At 40.8% G+C, this 23,224-nt stretch overlaps 1 protein-coding gene across 1 annotated transcript in view; it reads left to right on the top strand.

The window, feature by feature from the left end:
• The first annotated feature begins 385 nt into the window (after nt 1-385).
• DYNC2LI1 (dynein cytoplasmic 2 light intermediate chain 1) overlaps nt 386-23,224 on the top strand; it is a 44,127-nt gene continuing 21,288 nt past the window's right edge. The window contains exons 1-9 of the mRNA XM_075595781.1: nt 386-513; nt 1,686-1,818; nt 7,641-7,675; nt 9,971-10,040; nt 12,401-12,489; nt 13,828-14,014; nt 18,736-18,804; nt 20,206-20,283; nt 20,688-20,770. Of these exons, the coding sequence (XP_075451896.1) occupies nt 500-513; nt 1,686-1,818; nt 7,641-7,675; nt 9,971-10,040; nt 12,401-12,489; nt 13,828-14,014; nt 18,736-18,804; nt 20,206-20,283; nt 20,688-20,770 (758 nt within the window). The 5' untranslated portion in view covers nt 386-499. The remainder of the gene's footprint in view (nt 514-1,685; nt 1,819-7,640; nt 7,676-9,970; nt 10,041-12,400; nt 12,490-13,827; nt 14,015-18,735; nt 18,805-20,205; nt 20,284-20,687; nt 20,771-23,224) is intronic.

Consider the following 23,224-nt stretch of genomic DNA (forward strand, 5'->3'; position numbering starts at 1 on the left):
TGAAGTAGTCTTACAGCAAGGAGACATAGATATACTCCCTCAACACACAGCACTCACCCCTGTCCACTTCAGGGGAGTCACATATCCAATAAAATGAATAAATTAACATGTCACCGAATTCATAGCCACCTATAAAATAAACCCAACGCAGGTCTGTGCGGCTTTAATCAGTGTCAGTGATCATGTCACTCATTGGGATCTGTGCCTCCAAACACCTCGGGTTAGACTATTAAAATCTCATTTGTTGAAATAACTTTTTGAAACCTTGCTCGTTGAGGTTAATGCTGGTGTGTATACATCTAGAAGTAGCGAACACAAACAATCACGGCCTTTCAATCTCCCATACACCCCCACAGCATGTGCAGAGGAGAGCAGCAGAGAAACTACAACTCCCATCATGCTCCCTGGCATTTAACGTCACCGGTGCACGCCGGGGCCTGGTGGTTTCCATAGGAACGATCCTGTCGCCGGCGTCCTCTCTGGGACAAGAGTTGGGGAGATGTCTCGGTTCAGGTACCAGAGAGGGGAGGGGGTGGGGTGGTGTGTGTGACCCCTCCCGGGGATTAGTGGGGTAGATAATGTCAGTGAGATGCGGGGCCAGTGCTGGGAATCCCCTCCTCTTCACTGCAGATGTTAGGAGCCGAAGAGTTGCCCCTCTCACCTCTGCTTCAGCACATTCACTCACCCGCAGAGGTGCTGTGGTCTCCTCCGTGTACTAAAACACAAGATTCTCCATACGCTTAGGTGGGATCACCCTTATGGAGATCAGTAATCTCACTTATAAGTTAGTTGCTGATGGGAGTTGTGAATTGGGTGCCCTGAATAATACTTATTAATGTGGCATCATACACGGTGCACTTATTAACTCATTATTATACCATAATAGCTCTAAACATGGGGCAGAAAGGGAGAACATGGCAATTTGAAGAGCATCTCACCCCCTTCATAGTTTAAAATGGGGGTGATTGTGCCACTAAATATCACTTAATATACCATGTCTCTGTTTTTTGTATTAGCATTGGCATCATGATTTTCCTAGCATGTTTACAATGCCATCTGTGCGTCATACAATTTCACATTTCAGACAAGGGCTTTTTTTTCTGGGGTAAACTTGGTGTTTCCTTATTTATCCCCAACATCTCTTAGTCCCCCATTAACTTCTTCCATGATGGATTAAAGATGCAGTCACAACTAGGACCAAAGTCTCCCCTCAATTCAGATGACAACATTCTCCAGTAAAAACAATAACGATGAGAGGAAGAGGAGCACTTGTACCATATGATGGTCATCTCCTATATATTTCAGTTTAATATCTTTTATCTTAGCTGTATTCTACAGTCTCTTTTGCATCCTCACAGATAACATATTTCTAGGCCCTTTTGTTAACCAGTGGTTGGTAACCGAAGTATTATGTGGTTACCAGGGCCGGTGTGTGAGGCAGCTGCCACAGGCAAATCTTGTGTCATTTCGATTTGGATGATGCTGTTGTATGAAAGGCAACAAGGTTTTGTTAAGTCTGGTTGAAAGAAAAAAAAAAAAAAACCCCTCTGCACAATTTAGAAGTGCCACAGCTGGAGGTTCTTACACAAACTTTGCACCTTTGATCACTGTCTAAAGCTTTCTAAACATTGGCAAAATGTTTTCATTTGTCATAACATCCCTGTGTTTCCTCCTCTCTTTCTCAGCGATTGCCTCTGGGACATCGCAATATCTGAGGTGCAGAAAAAAGAAAATGTTGGAAAGGAGGATGATGATGATGACGCAGAAGGAGCAGAACTGTCCGAGAGATCTGTGTTCTTCTTGGGCAATAAAAATGGGGTAAAACGGATCTATTTCTCTTGTAAACAAATATGAACTATTTATGCTATATTTGTGTGAAATATCTTTCTGAAAAATAGTCCTCCTTGGTGCCTGTCTCCATCGATCCGTGCACAGTGCAGTATGTGAATTGAAAATACAAAAAGAACCGTGTATAGCATCACACAATAAAATTAATATTATACGCTAATATCCATATGGGAATGGACATTTGGTGATAAAAAGACTCCAAATAATGGGGACACCATATAGTATTTGATTACCAACAGTGTTGATGACAATAGTTAGGGAACAGCCTTTGTATGGGAGGTTATGCTAGAACCTTAACCCCTCAGTAGCATGCAGTGCATACTTATGTAACACAACTGTGTTCCTTCTATTTTATAAAGACTCACAATGCTTTGTGTGTCTTGATAAGGTTCTCTTGGAGATAATAATTTGCAGGATTGCATGTGGTAGTTGCATCAGCAAACATAGAAAGAAAAAGCAACATAACACAGATCCACAATAACATTTAATTAAACATGTGTGAATATCTGTTTAATCCTTGTAGACTGACACTATGCACTACATAGACTACACAATTGTTACATATGACGTCTATTTATCTAAGTAATATGGGCCACTAGGAGGGGCTGTGCTATAAGACACCTTCTGGCCCAGGAGGACACCTTTACAGCAGTGTTTCTCACCCAGCGGTGCCTCAGACTGACATTAAGGGTGCGTTGTGGAAAAAAATGAAATATGTGAGGTTTTGGTGCATCAACCCAAATGCTGCAATGTTTTCTGAATTTATCGCTGATTAACGATTTTGCATTACATTTAACATAACAGAACAACGGAATTTTAGATTTCCAATTGCAGTCAATTATGAGAACACTGTAATTGTAACTGGGGCATGATATTGTAATTTGATACTTGGTATCAGTTTCTATCCAGTTTTATTTGAACTTAAAAAAGAAGTGATATGATGATAGGGTACCCCAGCAATTGGTTCATATCAATAGGGGTGCCCTGTTTAAAAAATAAAAAGTTCTGAAACTCTGCCTTATGACTATTCACTAGTGCTATGATGTGGTTATGATATGACATAGCACCCTTTAGAGGGCTCGGCCATCTGTGCTTTTCATCACTGTCTCCCTGTGAACTGGTATCATATACTAATGCAAGTGTAAATGTGTTATATTTGTATTAGATGTTTTTGTTTTGTTATTTGAGATATATTCTATTGTTTCATATTTTCACATGTAGATTCATTGTAGATTGTGGTACCTTTGTTAAAGCTGCCGTTCAAGCTGTTTTTTTTTTCCATTCAATATGCTCATCCATACAATTTACACACTGACAAGTGATTAGCTAAGTTGCTGATCGATCCGTTCTCTTGTAATCGATCGCTGAATATTCGGTAATCTTGGGTAATCTTCTGCTGCCACAGTTCTGTGAGGAAGATCATGTGACCAGGCAGGCGCTAGGTGCCATTGGTTCACTGCTAGAGAGGGCACGGCTCAAAATGGTGATGCAGTTTCGGAATGGGAAGGGGATGTGACTTTGCTTTGTAAATGGTTGCTATAAGAACAAAAATGCTTGTTATTTTAGAATACATTAAAATTGTATTTTTTAAAAATGCTACAAGTATTTTCTCATAGTACAGAACTGATTTATTTAAAACAAAACCACACACGTAGGATATTGCTTTAACTTCAGCTTTAAGGGACTAATATTAGGGTTCTTTATAGAGGAAATTATAGTGTACAATGCTCTTTCAAACCTCAATACGTTTCTTCTTTGTGTATAATCTCACAGGTACCTTTTTCAAGTGTAGAGTAAACTTAAACAAACCTGTAGGGTTTTGAAAGCACTGTACTCTATAATTTCTTCTATGAAGAAATGTAATGTTGATGCTTAAAAGGTATCACAAGCTATAACAAATCTACATAGTCTTGTTCTACAAAACTTGTATCTCTCCTTTGTTTATACTTTTTATATTTGATTACTAATATACAGTGTGTGTGTGTGTGTGTGTGTGTGTGTGTGTATATGTATTTCTATCTGATCGATGTTCATATTGCATTTTACTCTTATACTTCAAAAGGGTTGTATTTTTTAGTTTTATTCAGTAAAAACAATGCATTGTACTAAAGTGCAATATGTAATTGGCAAACAGTTTTATATAACATCAAAGCATTAAATAGCTTACATTTTAATCGGCGTCAAGACATGCTGAGACCACCAGGATCAGGAGTGCTTCAAAAACCCAGGGGGAGTTTGGGAGGAATGCAAAATGATAAACAGGAAGAAACAAACAGCTAAGTGCTTGTGTTTTTCTAACAGGTGATTAAATAATCGTATCTTGGCTCCTGTGTAATTCTTACTCCTAATATTGTGGTATAATCAGGTGAAATCACAAACGTGGCAGTCTTCAAAGTGTCAGGAAGTTGGTACCTCAGTGAAAAGAGAGAACAGGGACCATTGCGCAGATCGAATGAAAGTATTTTTTATAGGTTAAAACAGATAAGAAATGCACTTACATGGTGTGCATGTTATTTATTTATAAAATGTTTTACCAGGAAGTAATACATTGAGAGTTTCCTCTCGTTTTCAAGTATGTCCTGGGCATAGAGTTAAGATGACAAATGGTACATGGTTACATATACATGGTTACATAAGTGAACAGGGTATACATTATATTCAAGACATTGCATGCACAGGTGGAGATAATATATATTATAGGCGTATGTTACAGACCAGATACAAATGTGAGACAGCTTTAGTTTTGAAAGAACTTGTTCCAGTTTTGGGGTGCATGGTAAGAGAAGGAGGAGCAGCCGGATACTTTGCTGAACCTTGGGACCATGAACAGTCTTTTGGAGTCAAATCTCAGATAAGTGCTGCATGTGGTAGGGGTGAGGAGCTTGTTCAGATAGATGGGTAGCTTGCCCAGAAAGTATTTGAAGGCAAGAAAGGAAAGATGAATTTTGTGCCTAGACTCGAGTGATGACCAATCGAGTTCCTTGAGCATTTCGCAGTGATGTGTGTTGTAGTTGCATTGGAGAACAAAACGGCATATTGAATTGTAGAGGGTATCATGTTTGCCAAGGTGAGTTTGTGGTGCTGAGCCGTATACTATGTCCCCATATTCTATAATTGGCATCAGCATTTGCTGTGCAATGTGCTTTCTGACCAGCAGACTTAGGGAGGATTTGTTCCTATAAAGTACACCTATTTTGGCATAGATTTTGGATATCAGGATATCAATGTGCAACCCGAATGTTAAATGGGGGTCAAACCATATGCCCAAGTATTCAGTGTCACACTAAATAGTGCATAAAAATGCTTGGTGTTACGATCATCTCACTGCCACAGCTCCGTCGTGAGTTGCTGCAACCGGCACTGGGTCCCCAGCTGTGTCGATCGTTCACCTCCGGGTCTCCGGCGTCTCTATGGGCACCTCCTCCGTGCTCGTCCGACTTTGTCTCAGTACATAGACTCCTATCTCCAAAAATATGTCACAAAACAGATCCCATTTAAGAGACACAAGTGAAGTGCTTAACATTTTGGAAACATGAAATGGGAAAAACATTACATCCTGGCTACTTGCGATGTGACCGTTGTATGCTTCTATAACATGATCAGGACTGTGCAGCAGTTAAATATATACTAAACAAAAATAAAGAATTACCCGATAGTCAAATAGACCATATAATTGAAGGAATAAGATTCATTTTGGATCACAATTATTTCTGGTTCGGAGGAGACTTCTTCCTCCAGAGGTGCAGCACCGCCATGGGTACCAGATTTGCGCCTAGCTATGCCAACCTCTTCATGGGAGAGTGGGTGGACAATAACATCTGGTCCGAGGGTGGGCCCGGCGTGGGTCTTGTCCTATGGCGGCGCTATAATGACGATGTGCTGCTAATCTGGAGGGGGGGAGAGGAAGATCTAGAGGAGTTCCTCCGTGCCATTCATGATAACGGTTCAAATTTGAAGTTTACCTCAAAATATAGCAAGACACAGGTAGAGTTTCTTGATTTGATGATCTACATAGATAATAACAAACTAAAAACAAAAAATAATTTTAAAGATGTAGACATCAACAATTACATCCTACGTTCCTGTTGTCACCATGATAAATGGATGGACAATGTCCATTTCGGACAATTCCATCGTATTTGACAGAATTGTATTGATAGAGGTATTTCTGGAACAGTCAAATTATAAAAGACATATTTATTGAAAAGGAGTATACATCAGAGATGGTTATGGAAGCTCACAAAGATTGGACAAATTAGAAAGGACAAACCTGTTAAAAGTAAAAGAGAAAAACAAAATATTGGCAAATTTGACTTCTCCTTCTTGACTGGTTACAATAGGGATTCACAAAGGATAAAAAAAAAATCAGAAACAAACATTGGGACATTTTAAGGAATGTCCCTATCATTAGGGATCATATCCCAGAGAAACCATTTGATTTTCAGGAAGGTGAAAAACCTAAAAGAGAGTTTAGCATCCAGTGCATTAAGAACAAAACCACCAAAACAGGATGGTTATCCTAAAGTAAGGGATAGTATGGATGTACAACGTGTAGAGCATGTCAGTTCAGAGCAAAAGATAAGTTCAACTTTAAATCAAATGTAACAGGTAATTCGTTTACAATAGAGAGTCAGTCATATTACATTCAGTTCAGACTTTTATAATTTATTTACTGGAATGTCCCTGCGGGCAACAATATGTGGGCAAGATCACGAGGCCCATCAGAACAAGTGATTGAACACTTGAGTAACAACATCAAGAGGATAGTAGCCACACAGTGTATCAAATCATTTTTCACTTTGCCGTCAAGGAGACTGTAAAGGTCTTATAATTACAGCTAAAGAGCAAGTGAAACAACACTGGAGAGGAGGGGATGTAAGTAAAGAGCTGAGCAGGAGAGAGACCTTCTGGATTCACAGGTTAAAAACTTAGGCTCTGAGTTCAATTTCTAGGTTGAGACCTGATTAGGTCATTTATGTGAGAATGCCTCCACAGAGTATGAAAAATATTGTCGCAAAATTAAACTGAGATATTATTGATGTTATCCGTTTTATCATATTCTGACATCTTTCGTCTCTTTCCAGTGAAGTATGTGCTTAATGTTATGAGTTCTGATGTAATATTTATCCGTTACGCTTATGGCATATATTGTATCAAGACACTTTCACATTGATACATTCCTGTCCCTAAATTTGTCCAATGGGTTTGTTTATATATACTTGCCTCAATATCACATACAGCCATTAAATAATGTCGGCTTAATTGATATATCTCACTAGTAGTGAAGATCCTTGTAATTAAGGTTAATATTCAGCAATGCAGTTCATTAACATTAAATCTTTATTATTTGGATTTTTATAGTGGTATTTCTGTCCCTGATACTGTCCATCAACATTATTTAAATTAAGTATGTATGGGTGTAAATAGTAATTACCCACTCTTGTTCTAATGACTGGTCTGTAAGTCCTCCAAAGCTCCCCTGCCCTACGCCACTTATGTTTAATGAGAAACTTGGAGATTTTGCAGCTGTCATTAGTCCGCCTCATCAAAATTTGTAGTAGGTAAGACACTGTATAAATTTATTTTGATACATTTACCAATCCTACTTAAGCCCTTGTGAGAGGCCTGCAACACATTGCTTTGTAAGAGAACTTTAGGAGACGACTTGCGAACATTTTGGTCCTCGGTTTGCAATGAAAGTTGGAAATTTAGATCGTCTACTGGTTTCTAACATATTTACACAAAGTATTAGTGTTATTGTATCAGTTATTTTTCTTTCTTTTGTCTTTCAGGGTAAAACAACCATTATTCTCCGATGTCTTGACAGGTATTATATTCTTATCTCCTTTTCAAAGACTGCTGTATTTAAGGGTATCATCTTTCAGAAGTGTTACAGGCATGAGTTGGGTCCACTGACCTCTGTGGTCTCTCATATGTCATACAGTAATTATCATTTATGTTTCCAATATAGTATTTTTGATTCATTTGTATAGGTAAACATACTTAATTTTTTTTCTCAAAGCTATTTACTTTGTCTGGTTAGATTAATCCTTATCTGGGGACTCATTTGAGAGTTATGCTGTCTGTGGCAAAACGCCAAAATTACTATACTTAAATTATGATCCTGCACCAGTGGTATTCAGAAGCATATCAACACAACAAAAAAGAGAAACAGTGAAACCTCCATAGTGCAGTATTTATTACAAAAAAAAAGGGAGTAAATGTTACACATGCCCTCACAAACACAATAGCTAAAACGGCTCTGAATTATGCCACATTACGTCTTGGGGGTACCCTGTGTAAGCTGATTGTGCTGCCACTATCCACAACTGATTGGGGGCTAATAGATGGTGGCTATTTCTGGTAGAACCAGTGAAATGCAGACATGGTGAGAGATGCAATAAGATCACGTGCACCAGTGAGAAATGCGACCGAGATCACGTGGGTGCCACTTTGCATTACCACAAATACTGCGCCCCAGACTGGAGACGCTGTATGGCATAATTCAGAGACGTTTATCTGTTGTGTTTGTGAGTGCATCTGCAGCATTTTGATACCCTCTGTTTTTCTTGCAATAAATACTGCACTATGGAGGTTGCACTGTTTCTCTTATTGTTTTGTAGATTTTCTGAAACCTTGGAGGGACTCACTAAGCCCACTGCTTGTTATCCCTTGAATTTTTATTGTAGACTTTATTTTGTTGATTTTTGTTTACTTGTTCACATATATAATCTTTGTTTTACGGAATATTGATCTATATTTTATATATGTTCACAATTTATTTTTTTTCCCTTCTATTTTTCACGTTATAAGTGTGTCTGTGAGGCACATTCCCATTGGAATAAGGACCAGACCTTACCTGCCAGGCTTCTGTTCCACTGGCGATCTGTCCCCAATTCACTTTTTTGTATTCAAAAGCATACTTTTCGCATTCTTCTTAGTTGAAGGTGCCACCTTGTATTTCAAAGCCAGAGTGTGTCTTCTATGATCCTTCTTAGCCTTCAGATTCTCTGTTCTACAGTGGGCCTTTACAGTGGGACTTGGAGCTCTGCCCAGCAGTGGGACATTACAATAGGCATTCAGACTCTGCCCAGCAGCGGGTATTGGCAATGGGCCTTTGGGCTCTGCCCTGTAGGGGACTTTGCTTACTCTAAGCAGTCAGGCTGTGACTTGCCATGAGCACTACTGTGTGGGGAGCATTCAGGCTTTGCTTTTGCCATGGGCCCTTTGGGCCCTACGTTTGCTTTGAGCCTATTGGATTTGGATCTGTATATTTTAGCTCTGTTGGGATTTTTCATTGGGGTTATGCTGGTACGCTCTTATACTCTTGGCACATGGCTTTGGTTTTACACTGGCTACATATCCTACTTGCATAGGAGGTTCCCCTCCCCTCCTCCCCACCCCCCCAGTCCAATGGGAAATGCCATGGGCATGGGCCAGTACAACACTTCCTACCAAGTATAGTTTTTTTGGATTTTGTTTTTGGCCCACCATATTTAGCAAGTAATTTCTTACACTATATTTTGTTATTCTCCTGTTTTTTGTTGTTATGGCTCAGTTAGATGATTAACTGATGTGAGGAAAGAGTGCAGGGAGTGTATTTGTAGAAAACTACTGGCATAGAGCAACTAGAAGAAAATAAATTAAAGATAAGCTAATGTCCCTTTCCTCCTGTCACCTAGTTACTGCATACATTGTCCTGAATGAGTGAAAGACTCGAGCGATAGGGAATTTCCTCATAACAGCGATGAAAGACATGAAAATTGCTCAACCACGACTCCAGACATACTTTTTAAAACGCTTTTCATAAAATGCTTAATTTTGAAATGATTAAGAGTGGTGGATTCTTCGGTGATGAATTCTGCCTCGGAATGTAACATAATTCTGACCCAAGATTTGGTGCACCTTTAAATATCTCTGCCATCCTCTTTATTTTTCCTCACCTAGTCTATTATGTTTAATGTCATTACAAATCACATCATATAATCAGGAAACCGTTTTATATACTCCGCATTTTGTATCTTCTAGTATTTTTAGTTATTTTTTTATATCACTTGGTTTCACAGCGATGATGTTTAATTTCTTCATAACTCTCTGTTCAATCTTATGTTTTTGATAACAGAGATGAAGCTCCAAAACCAACTTTAGCTCTAGAATACACCTTCGGGAGAAGATCAAAGGGACATAATACTGTAAGCTTTGTGGCCAAATATTTCATTTTAAAACCCTTGAGCCTTCCTTTCTCCTAGCTCTCCCCTACCTCTCCCCTACCTGTATCCCTGTGCTTTTTTTTAGTGTACACAACCTCTCCATTTTTTCATAACCTGTGCTAACAATGGTGCCGTTCAGCTGCAGGGGATCCTGGTTCCAATCCTGTAAAAATATTTTTTTTTTAGGATAGAAACCGGATCCCTTGGTGCTTCCTGAGATACTTACCAGCGAAGTTACTGCGTTTAAGTTTCCTTCCAGGGAAAACAAAATGGCTTCCAAATCTTAGTCCAATATGAGGCCAGAACATCGGTTGCAGTTTCTTTTTGGACGGCCAATTTAAAAACCAGGAAATAATACGGGTAATTTCACATGTACTTTTCTCCAGGAGAGGGGAGATGAAAATTGGGGGATTCAGCTGTGGAGGACCCATCCTCTATAAAAATGAGTTTAGTTACAAGACAAAGGGCTTTGTTCTAGACATACGATAGCGCTGGTTGACGTCAATGGTGCTTTCTGTGTGTTGGCGCCGAAGCAATGCTTACAGAATAAGGCCCTAAGATTAGAATTTCAGTACATGTTTGTGTAATTGAAAAAAAAATTTTTTTTTAAATGTTACCAAGCTACTGCCACCAAAACTGTTTCCTGAAAGTAGAGTAAAATAAGTGAATTGTAATGACTTGGTGTTTGAGCAAGCAGGTGCAGAATCTCAACCACACAACTATACTTTGTACTGTACAGTATTTGTATTCTTTTGTTTGTTTCCTATTGTATCTGCGTGACTCAATGTTGGCTCCTTAAGGCCAAGTTCAGGGTGGCTGCTATGGACGCCTGTGTCCGTGCGCGCCTCCCCCGCGTGCTCCTGCAGCCCGGCGATCTGTGCCAAGGCTGCAGGAGTTGGGTCGAGGCGTACCGAGGGCGGGGTGAACGTATCACGGGGCTGATTCACTGAACCAGCTCACGTGACGCGACTGCCGCCCCAAATATCATTTCGGGTTGTAGCGGCAAAGTGTAGTTTGAACACTCCCACCGAACAACCCGAAATTGCGACGGGCGTGCACGCACACGTTGCGTAGCAGCCACCCTGAACTCGGCCTAAGAATCATGTATAAAATCAATTTTTATCCCAGAATCCCTTGCTGCAGTGGAAGCACTGTATGCCAAGAGACAAGACTGTATGCCAAGAGAGCACTGTATGCCAAGAGGTTGCAGACCTGTCTGAGGCGTGAATGTACTCACACGTGGTATTTTTATTTGCTATACGGTGGAGAGTTCTTATCACTTTTTTTTACGCACCATAACTTATTTGAGGTGTGGTTGAAACCTTTCCCTGCTTCAATTTGCAAAGCCAGTATAACTAGCCACACACTGATGAGACCCAAAAGATTGAAACAGCTGTCTGTGAGTAGGTTTACTGGCTATGCACTTTAACCCAGGCTGTGTTGAAAAGCTGTGTAATGCAGCAGGCATAAGCTTATAAGGGTCCATGTCAAAATGGATTTGAAGCAAAATGTGACACTTTGCTCATTTGCATGTCATTACCCAGAATCCCTTGCTGCAGTCTGTATGCTAGGAGATAATGGGGAGAGGCAGGGTTACAGACCTGTCTGAGACATGTGAATGTGCTCACAAGTGATATGTTTATTTGCTGTATACATTTTGCCAAATTACTTCCGGATGCTTAAGAATTACATTTTAACTCATTGATAGTTGACTCAATGTAGTCTGCTTTACACATAAAATAGTACAGTTGTATTTTATTTCATGAATGAAGTAAGAAAAGTAAAATCGCTATACATTCACTCATGTTTGTTTCTCAATGCATTACTTAGAGCTGAAAGTAGATTGATAACGCCTTTCGATCTTAAAATAATCTCTACATGGAAGTGTTCAAATACAAAAAGCAGTAAATACAGTACAGTGTTTCATTTCTGCATACTAATAAAAAGTAAGGATGCAGCAGCCTTTATTTCACCTGCTAATACAGGGTGCAATATTTAACACATGATTAACCCGGCTCTATTCACACATCCTTAACGCATGGGATATTTATGAACTTCTAATGCAGGGTTTCCCAACTCCAGTCCTCAGGGAACCCCAACAGGTCAGCTCTCAAGGATATCCCTGCTCCAGCACAGGTGGCTCAGTCAAAATGACTGAGCCGCTGATTGACCCACCTGTGCTGGAGCAGGGATATCCTTGAGAGCTGACCTGTTGGGGTTCCCCGAGGACTGGAGTTGGGAAACACTGTGTGTATGCATTCACGCATACAATAATACCTGCCATGTGTATTTATTTTTAGGGCAAAATCTTTATTGCTAAAGTTTTTTCATTTGTTTTACAGCCCAAAGATATTGCACATTTTTGGGAACTAGGTGGGGGAACATCGTTATTGGATTTAATTTGCATACCAATTACAAATAACAGCATATGGTAAGTAATTACAAAAATATTTGAGCACAGATGTAAGTTTATTGCACAGTTCTTTACAGTGAATGCACTTCCCAGTTGTATGTGAACATTGTGAATAGAAATACACTTTGGGATTTTTACGAAAAAGGCATGCCCATTAAAAATGGGCTCTTTTAATTGGTAAAGGAAACACTGTAATGTTGTTGGTTACCTATTATTGCCTGTACTTGCAAACCACAGAAATCCATGTATATGTATGTTGTCATCACACTGGATATTAATTATTTCCTTGAACATTCCTGTATAGTACTGTAAAATAACTGCCATCTTTATTTTCTTGCATTAGAAGAGAAAGACATTGTGCATTATTCAACACGCTGAACTGTTGTAAAAAAAAAAAAATATATATATATTTTAAGCCTACTTTTAGTATAATTATTTAAAGATTGGTGCAAACTAAAAAGTTATCCCTGCTGTGTTAAAATCATGTGGGTCACGTGACCGTGGGATTTTAACATTGCAGGAGATACCTGCACCCCATAACGGGGCCTGTATCTCGGGAAGTAGGGGGTCCCCGGACCTTAAATCAATGCGGTTCAGCTCTGGAGACCCCCTGCTACAATACTGTAGTGTTTACAATTAAATAAAACCCCAGCGATCTCCTGTTGGTGAAGCGCAGGTAGAGTGACTGATTCAGCCTTTATTTTACTGCGCGCCTCTTCCAGACAAGTAGACCCCGGTAGGATTCACACAGCAGGGACATCTGCTGTGTTAATTCGATGGGCCATTTAGTCTGCAGTGGAGCATCTCGGGCCACCATGCACGTGCTTGATTCAACCTGAGAAATGGTCGGATAACGGCCGCTGCATCTGTCTGTGAGGTTATCGAGATGGCGGCTTAAATGTCCAGCGTCTCACGGGCCAATAGGAAGCCGTGACGTCCTCCCTTGTATCTTCCTATTGGGACTCGTGACTGGGACATTTAAAAAGCAGAGAGATACCGGCACCCCCTGCAGCGGTAAGTGTCCGGAGAAGCAGGGGATCCCCAAAGCTGAAATCGGCGCGGTTCAGCTTTGGAGAACCACTGCTTTAAACCTCTGCACAAAGAAAAAATAAGTAAAAATGTCGCTTGGACTGCTTCTTTAAGGAGCTAAACTGTTATTGTCCTGATTTCATTTGTATACTTTTTATCCTGCGCTTGTTTAGTAGGAAATGGGTTCCGGATTCACATGTTAATACGCGTTAATACTATTTGGATTGTCAGTCTCAAATGTATACAATTAAACTTGTATTGTCATATTTACCTTTTTGAATTTGAATTCAAATAACCATCTCATCTTTTTGCTCACTTCTTTCACAGGATGTTTTCTATAGTTCTGGTTTTAGACCTTTCAAATCCCAATGAGCTGTGGCCAACAATGGAGAACCTTCTACAGGCCACCAGGAAGCATGTGGAGAAAGTAATAGCTGAAATTGGCAAAACCAATTCCAAGACAGCCAACCAAATAAAACAGAACATTTGGCGAAGTATGCCAAAGGACCATCCAGTATGTTTCCTATTTATATCAGGCACTATACAATCACATAAAATAACTGATATAGTTTTATTATATTTATATAACCCTTTATAATGAATGGTTGAACGTTCAGCCGTATAATAACACTTTTGAGGACACTCGCATGTCTGGCAGGTCCACAAACCTGCCTTTCCCCATATTCGCGGGCATACAATGCTTCCACTGCAGCCAGGGATTCTGGGTAATGACATGCAAATGAGCACTCGCCGTGTCCCTTTTTGGCTTCTTATCCATTTTATCATGCATCCCTTTTAGCTTATACCTGCTGCACTATATGCATTGTATGCGGATTGACTATGGTGAACGGCAGGTTTGTGAACCTGTCCGAGACGTTAATAACCTCAAAGGTGTGTGGTTTTGTTTAGTGGATGGTTTTTGTCACTTCTCTACTCACAGCAACTTACATTGTGAAGCCATATTCAAGACTCAAAGGGGGTTATTAATTAGGCTGCAATCATGTAAATTGGGGCACTATGACACACAAAGTCCCAATTGATGTCAATGATTTGACGCTGACATAGTTTAATGAATAACCCCCAAAATATTAATGTATTTAAGAGAGAGACAGACAGAATAAGGGTAATGCTCCAAACAGATTCCAACATATGAGTTAATTTAGTAAATTTGTGAACATTTATTTATTGATTTAGCTGTTTTTTTTCCTCCTATTTTATTACATCCTTTTTGCCATTCCAACCCCTGGGAAATGGCCGCCGCATCAGTGCATACAGTATTTACCCCGCGGTCCCGGCTTCCCCCTGTCACCGCGTGACAGGAGATGGGAGGGGGGATTCCCCTCCGGCTTCAGCTTCCCCTGTCACCGCGTGACAGGAGATGGGAGGGGGGATACCCCTCCGGTCCGGCTCCCCCACCGCCGCAGCACAGGGCCCTCGCGCCGCAATACAGGGCCCCCTGGCCCTGCCGTAGCGCAGGGTCGTCCTTCCCCCCCCCCCCATGCCCCCCCGCGCTGCACCGGGCCATCCCACCAGCCCCCGCAGCATCGGGGGCCCCCGCAGCCATCATCCCCCTCCACCGCAGCACCACCCCCACCGGCACGACCCCCCCCCCTGCAGCCACATGCCTCACCAATCATCCCCAAGGTAAGGCTGATTTATGTATATGTGTAGTGTGTGTGTGTGTGTGTGTGTGTGTGTGTGTAGTGTGTGTCAGTGTGAGCAGTGTGCAGTGTGTGCAGTGTGAGCAATGAGCAGTGTGTCAGTGTGTGCAGTGTGAGCAATGAGCAGTGTGTGTCAGTGTGAGCAGTGTGTGTGCAGTGTGAGCAATGAGCAGTGTGTCAGTGTGTGCAGTGTGAGCAATGAGCAGTGTGTGTGCAGTGTGCAGTGTGTGTAATGAGCAGTGTGTCAGTGTGTGTCAGTGTGAGCAATGAGCAGTGTGTCAGTGTGTGCCGTGTGAGCAATGAGCAGTGTGTGCAGTGTGAGCAATGAGCAGTGTGTCAGTGTGTGCAGTGTGAGCAATGAGCAGTGTGTGTCAGTGTGAGCAGTGTGTGTGCAGTGTGAGCAGTGTGGCAGTGTGTGCAGTGTGAGCAATGAGCAGTGTGTGTGCAGTGTGCAGTGTGTGTCAGTGTGAGCAATGAGCAGTGTGTCAGTGTGTGCAGTGTGTGTGCAGTGTGAGCAATGAGCAGTGTGTGCAGTGTGCAGTGTGTGTCAGTGTGAGCAGTGTGTGTGCAGTATGAGCAGTGTGTCAGTGTGTGCAGTGTGAGCAGTGTGCAGTGTGTGTCAGTGTGAGCAGTGTGTGTGCAGTGTGAGCAATGAGCAGTGTGTCAGTGTGTGCAGTGTGCAGTGTGTGTGCAGTGTGTGTGCAGTGTGAGCAATGAGCAGTGTGTGTGCAGTGAGTGTGTGCAAAAACGGGAGCCACGGGAAAACCGCGTTATAACCGAATCGCGGTATAGCGAGGCGCGTTATAACGGGGTTTAGCTGTGTGTATATATATATATATATATATATATATATATATATATCTATATATATATATATATATATATCCATTATAGTGTGCCCAAATAAATATTTAAACATACCACCGGTAAAAAAAAAAAAACATGCGAAATCGCAGCATTATGGAAACAACCAGACCTACCCACGATTACGAAAATTAGGAATAGAATTTGGTATGTTTGCCGGATGGAACAACTGACGAGTCTGGTCAATGACACCGGCACAAATTTTCTAAAAGTGTGGGCTCTGTGGCTGACCCAGTCTGATATCCCAGGGGTCCACCCAGGGGTGCCACCACCATATTGCTTTGATAGCTTGAGATGCATTCTCCTATGAAGTGCCAGTACAGACAGTAGCTGGGTATGATACAGGTAGGGCTGACAAGAAGTAAGGCTAAGGCCCCGGTCACGGCGCTCTAATGCGCGCCCGCGCTTTCGGCTGCGCGTTCCGGCGATTCCCCGGTCTGCAGCTCACTGCAGGAGCAGAGACCGGGGGGGGGCGTGCCGGAGGAGTGACGGGGGCGCGGCCATGACGTCACCCGGCAGGTTCGCCCTCATTGGCTGAACCGCCGGGGGCGTGCCTAGCCGCTCGACGCGAGTTCCTGCTCTCAATTCTATTGAGAGCAGGAGTAGCTCTCGCGCGAGCGCTGCGGCCTCCCCTCGCAGCGGGCCCGGCGCCGTTGCGGGGAGGGCTCTGGTGAGCGCAGCGTCCGCCACAGCGGACGCTGCAGCATGCAGCGGGGGCAAAGCCTAACAATGCTCCAATAATGAGTCAGGGTTTCGAAGCTGGGTCCCTCTTCAAGAAGGTGCGAAACCTGAAGAGGACAAAGAGATCAGTGCTCCTTGTGCTGCTTCTCCTCCCCCCCCCCTCTCCCCCCTCCAATTGTCATTGTCGTGTGTCTTGTATGTCAGTCAGTCTCCCTTGTACGTTATGTTTGCTCACAATGGAACAAAAAAGAAAGAGGGAATATGGACACAAATGTAAGACAGTGTGTTGTTAGACAATGTTATGCATTTACCATACCCCAATAAAAAAATTTTGTTGCAAAAAAAAAAAAACAACAAAAAAGCAAATATATATATTGTAAACGGGCGAGTAAATATTGGCCCAAGCAGCACACGTTTGGTACTAGGTGGCGAGTAGATTTTTTTGTGTGGCGAGTAGATTTTTTGGTGATTTGTCAACCACTGTATATATATATATATTCACAGCGCTTCTCCGTGTAAGGAACATGCAGCTAGTGAAAACATTGGCCTTACATTTGTGTAAAACAGACAGTGAATCCCAGTACTTCTCCACCGAGACACCAACAAATGGGAAAATAAATATTCACAGTGAAAACTAAATCTGTAAAACAAAGGAGACTTTGGTTGATCAAATTATGTAACCAAAGTCTCCTTTGTTTTACAGATTTAGTTTTCACTGTGAATATTTATTTTCCCATTTGTTGGTGGCTCGGTGGAGAAGCGCTGGGATTCACTGTCTGTTTTACACACATATATATATATTTGCTTTTTTGTGGTTGTTTTTTTTTTACCGGTGGTATGTGATTAAATATTTATTTGGGCACACTATAATGGATCAGAAGGTTTCTCGGAAATTCATATCTGAGAATTAGTTTACAGAAAACCACAGCTTCAAAAGTTTTTGATTTTAGAAAAAAATCTGTAAATGGTTTATATATTTTAGTCATACCTTTTTATAGCGCTCTGAATACCAACTCTTATTTTGTGCTAGGTATAGAAAACGTAGCTTCGCGTTGTAACGGAACACTATATTGAGCAATATAAATATACCACTATTTCAGTGTAAAAAGCTAGTGTAAAATGTAATTATTTTTGCCCACTTGAGATAAAACTGACATGGCTTTAAGTACCGTGCAGGGTCAACCATCTGCAATCATGTATGTATTTGTTGAATGCAGAAAAAAATGATGATGTTTTTTTTTAGTTCTCCTTCTCGCAGTTGTTCATCCATTTTATATTAGACGAAATATAGACTTTGTAAAGTAGAGTGCTTTAAGCAAACCATGGCTATACATTGGCTTTTTAGGCTATTCATTTAGGTCTTTTCTCTGACCGTTACCAACTCAGAACAAATTTCCAGCACAACAACTAGTGCAGGGACGATCCATAGAGGTGAAGAGTGACATTAAAATCTATGCGAAACGGCACTCTGCTTTTTATTACCAGATTAGGCCATTGTTTTACTATCAGCCAGCTCCTACATTGTTGAAGCCTATTTGAGTTTAACTCCTATAATGTTTGTATCTTTCCCCCTGAGCATGCCCTGCTTGTTGTTTTTGTATGTTTTTCTTAGTGTTAAAAATCATGATTCTATCTCCTGAGCATCACATTTAAAAAATAAATAAAAACTATGTTGGATAGTAAAAAGAGGTTAAAGCAGACTGCTGCTATAACCTTTTCTGTGCTGGAGGTATGGCCGCACTTCTGCGTCCTGTGATTGCTCCAGGAGTGATCACGTGCCACAGCTGTGCCCCGCATACAGGAAACAGAAGTGGAGGGGGTCCCATTTTCGTTTTGGATCGGCTTGCCTGACCACCCCCTACTTAATGAACATTTGCCCACGCCGTGCCGGGTACGTCATAAGGTTACTACAAATGTTAAGCACCTGGCAGCCTCAGAACAGTGTAAGAAACATCTTTGTTTTCTTACCGCTTTCAGATCGAGAATCTACCATCTTATTAAATGAGGACCTTTTCTTTCATTTAAACAGGACCGAGAATTAATTGATCCATTTCCTGTTCCCTTACTGATCGTTGGCAGCAAATATGACATTTTTCAGGTAAGAAAGGCTCACCTTACATTTTTATGATCCATTTTTTTTAAATAAATATAAAGGTAATCTGAACTTGTTGAAAACTTCACTTAAGTGCAACCTTGATGCACTGCAGCAACTAGGTTATCATTAAATCATCCAATTTGTATAAAAGACTTTTAGTTGCTTGAAAACAATACTTGTAGACATTTTGGGATCCATATATTGAGGCAATTCTGGAGCACAACAAATGCAAAGAGCATCCTTTCACTTTGTGCCTCTTCGCATCAGTGTATGAAGGTCTTGGTTTTTAGCTCGCTCGTATCACTTTTAAATAGCAGGTCTTGTTAGGCACCTGTGAATGACCAACAAGAACCAAAAAAGACAAAGCACTACTTTCCAGCAGGTAGAAATAATCAAAAAAGCAGGGAGAGCGTTCCCAAAGTGAAAAACAGAGCTAATTTATTAGCAGCATGGATACATACAGCATACACAGGCAAAATTAAAGCCTCCACCTACATGTTTCAAGCGTTGGCTCTTTATCAAGGTGAACCTGTGAATGACCAGTCTGTTCAGGCATTGCTCCTCCAGTAGAGAGGTTAGGAGATCTTTTGCAGGTAGTGTTAGGACCTATAGAAAAGGGCGCACCTTGGCATGGTTACAGGCTTAAAGATACTTTGGACAAAGAATTTGACTAAATTACCTTTGCTTATGGGAAGATAAACAGATATGTATGTAACTATATATAATTTGTCATATTGGATGTAGCTTTGGGGCTGTTTGTCTTATGAAGGTGTTGTACTCCAATTTTGCTCCATATGTGAAAGGTTCAGATCTGGAGGGATTTCAATGGTAGAATTGAGTGAGAAGTACCTTGATAGAGCGCACGCACACACACACCTCCATGTTCATCAATTTCCCAATTGTTCTCCGAATTAAATCCATAGCACCTCCTGATCTGTCATATGTCATTGGGATGTTTATGATAACTGTCCATGGTACCTTGGGAAGAGGTGTGAGCTGTGCCTAGGTTGGCTCTGATTTCAATTATTCCATCCTCCAAACAGTTTATTGACATCAAATGTTATGATAATTGTGTTTTAGTGCAATCATGCTTGGTTTCTTACATAGCGATTTTGTAATTGTTTGAATGTTTGGGAGAAGGAGCGGCTCAGTGAAGACGCTGCCTCTGTAAACAATGTCACTGAATTTGAAGCAGGGGAACATGGTTTTGGTTTCTTGTGACCTTGGGCAAGTCACTTTATCTCCCTATACCAAAAACATAGATTGTAAGCGCACCTGGGCAGGGACTGTGTCTGTAAAATCCTATGTGCTGCGTACCGTGCACTAAACTGTAATTGTGACGCACTTTGAGTACCGGGAGAAAAGTGGTATATGAAATAAAGTTATTATTATTGTTATTTTTAGGATTTTGATTCTGAAAAGAGGAAAATCGTATGCAAGACACTTCGATTTGTAGCGCATTATTATGGAGCATCATTGATGGTTTGTATAGTTTGTATTTTATTTTAGATGAATAATATGCTTTTCATACCCTCTGTCATTGCAGAAGCTAAGATGAAACTCGACAGATCTGTTGCTGTGTTCGCAACACCAGACTGTCTTTTACATATGAAAAAAAAGGAGGTGGTGGCCGGAATGTAGTTTTGCTACTTTAATACCTCTTCGGAGGGGGGCGCAATTCTTCATGTCTTGTTCATGAAGACATTTCAGTCCAAATTATAAAAAAAAAATCGTATTAAATCTGTGTATGTTGTATTTTTTATGAGCTTTAGAAAGCATACAAATAATTACTTCAAATATCTGAAATAAAAAAAATACTGCTGTGTTTTCATTGTGAGCAATGCTCTGTTATTTATTAGCATTACAACATTTAAATATTTTTCTAGTTCACAAGCAAATCTGAAGCTTTGATGCTTAAAACAGTGACACGTGCGTTTATAAACCAATTGGCATTTGGACTAGACAAAAGGTAGGAGTGTTTTGTTTTGCGATCATGCTGGTTATTTGCCCTTTGCCCCTTTTTTCAGTACAAAAATTAAATTTGTTTAACATTTGTCTTTTTGTTGACAAAATAATTTTGGTATATTAATAAAGATTTTGTAAGGTGTTATACTGCAATTAAAATGTGTGTCTGTGTGTGTGTGATCTAGTAACAAGGAAATATAAAAGGGAAACCATTATCAGCAGGATCAAAATATTACGCGAAGTACATTAGCTGAAAATGTCTATAATCAAATGCCAACAACTTTTATATTTTCCCTTGTAACTAGGTCTTGCTACTTTATATTTAAAACTTGTGCCTATACATTTCTTTAACTGCCTTTACTGCCTGTTGACAGTTTTTTTGTATATTTGTACCAACAATTTCTTGCATAAACATACAGGAGTACCTCAGACTCTGTATTTATTTATATGTATATATGTAAAAAGGTATCACATAATTAAATAATTTATGGAATGATCTGGTAGTGAGAAATGATGTCCCACCGGTGAGCAGTATCTTCCTTCTTCGTGGTGTTGTATAGTGTCTGTGCATATTCATTCCATAAATGATTTAAAAATCAAAATCCTCAATGGAATGTTTAAACGCACCCAAGAACGGGAAAACATTTGAACTCAGAATGATAAGACTCTTTGACACCAAAACAGGAGGACTTAATGCGGATATGGGGTTTCTCACACTGTCACAATTGTTTGTAATTATCCTGCCTGCCTCTCTGCCAATGTTTTTATCCACACCTACCCCCCACCTCCCACAATACATCTCTGGGGTTTTTTTTCCTGCTTTCCTAAGCTCTGTTTTAGCGATAGATTCCTTTTGTAAATCAGTATTGCTGACCTGACAAAGAGAGAACTCTCGAAAGCTTGTCCTATGACATAAATTGTTAGTCCAAATAAAATAGGTATCACCTAAAACTGAAGAACTCATTTATTCTGATGTGTGTATGTGTGTATAGATATAGGAAATCGGTGCACTCCCAAACTGTATTGCCTTTTGAAGGCCTGCGTCATGCTCACTAGAAACATTGTACAGCAGTCAGGCAAGATCACAAAAGGTGGGTCAGTGTTACCAAAATGTATAAAGTTAAATATTTTATTCCATAACACCATAACATAGCCCGATGTGTGTGTGTATTTCTATCCTCTATTTCAGGGGTGTGCAAACTTTGTGCACTGCTCCTCCCCCCCCCTTACCTAAAATCCGGCGTCAAATGACACTCGGGTCACATGACTAGCGGTGTCGTTTAACGTGCGTCACGTGACCCCGTGGCGTCATTTGATGCCATGGCAACGCGTCGCCGAAGACGAGGTAGGAGACACTGCGGAGGCCTCACGCGAACCCCCAGCAATTAATTTAAATGCTGTGGGGATGAGCGCGGGGCCTCTGCAGCCCCTGCGCCCCCCAGAAAAATCTTCTGCGCTCCCCTGCTCTATTCTCATCATCCTTTGTCCAGGTATCTTGATGTGACCACTTTATGTGATCTGATATACTGAGATATATAGTATTTTATTAGCCGACTTTAAAAAAATGCGTTACTTATATCACTGCTATTAGTTCGCTTGGGTTAAGTTGCACTTTATGATTGTTTTATTACATTAAACAAATCTAACTACAGGCATACCCGCATTAACGTACGCAATGGGACCAGAGCATGTATGTAAAGCGAAAATGTACTTAAAGTGAAGCACTTCCGTTTTTCCACTTATCGATGCACGTACTGCACTGCAATCGTCATATAAGTGCATAACCGATGTAAATAAGGCATTTATAACAGGCTCTATAGTCTCCCCGCTTGCGCACAGCTTCGGTACAGGTAGGGAGCCGGTATTGCTGTTCAGGGCGTGCTGACAGGTGCATGCGCGAGCTGCCGTTTGCCTATTGGGTGATATGTCCTTTCTCGCGAGTGTACTTAAAGTGAGTGTCCTTAAACCGGTTTATGCCTGTATGCATCTTGTTTTCTAGTGCATTTAAAATCCTACTTCTATTCTGTAAGAATGTAAGATACTTAATACAAAGCTAACCTTTTGTGGCATCTTTTGTTTTGGTATTGTATTGTATGTCTTTATTTATATTGCACCATTAGTGTACATGGCGCTTCACAGTAGTAATACATGTTTTAATCAAATAAATAACAGATAATATAAATAACAGATCATGGGAATAAGTGCTTTAGACATAAAAGTAACATTAAGGAAGAGGAGTCCCTGCCCCGAGGAGCTTACAGTCTAATTGGTAGGTAGGGAGAACGTACAGAGACAGTAGGAGGGAGTTCTGGTAAGTGCGTCTGCAGTGGGCCAAGCTTTATGTATCATGTGTTCAGAATATCCACAGTGCTACTCATATGCTTTAAGCAAGTGTGTCTTAAGGTGAGTCTTAAAGGTGGATAGAGAGGGTGCTAGTTGGGTACTGAGGGGAAGGGCA

The sequence above is a fragment of the Ascaphus truei genome, chromosome 4 (assembly GCF_040206685.1).
Source record: "Ascaphus truei isolate aAscTru1 chromosome 4, aAscTru1.hap1, whole genome shotgun sequence".
Lineage (NCBI taxonomy): Eukaryota > Metazoa > Chordata > Amphibia > Anura > Ascaphidae > Ascaphus > Ascaphus truei.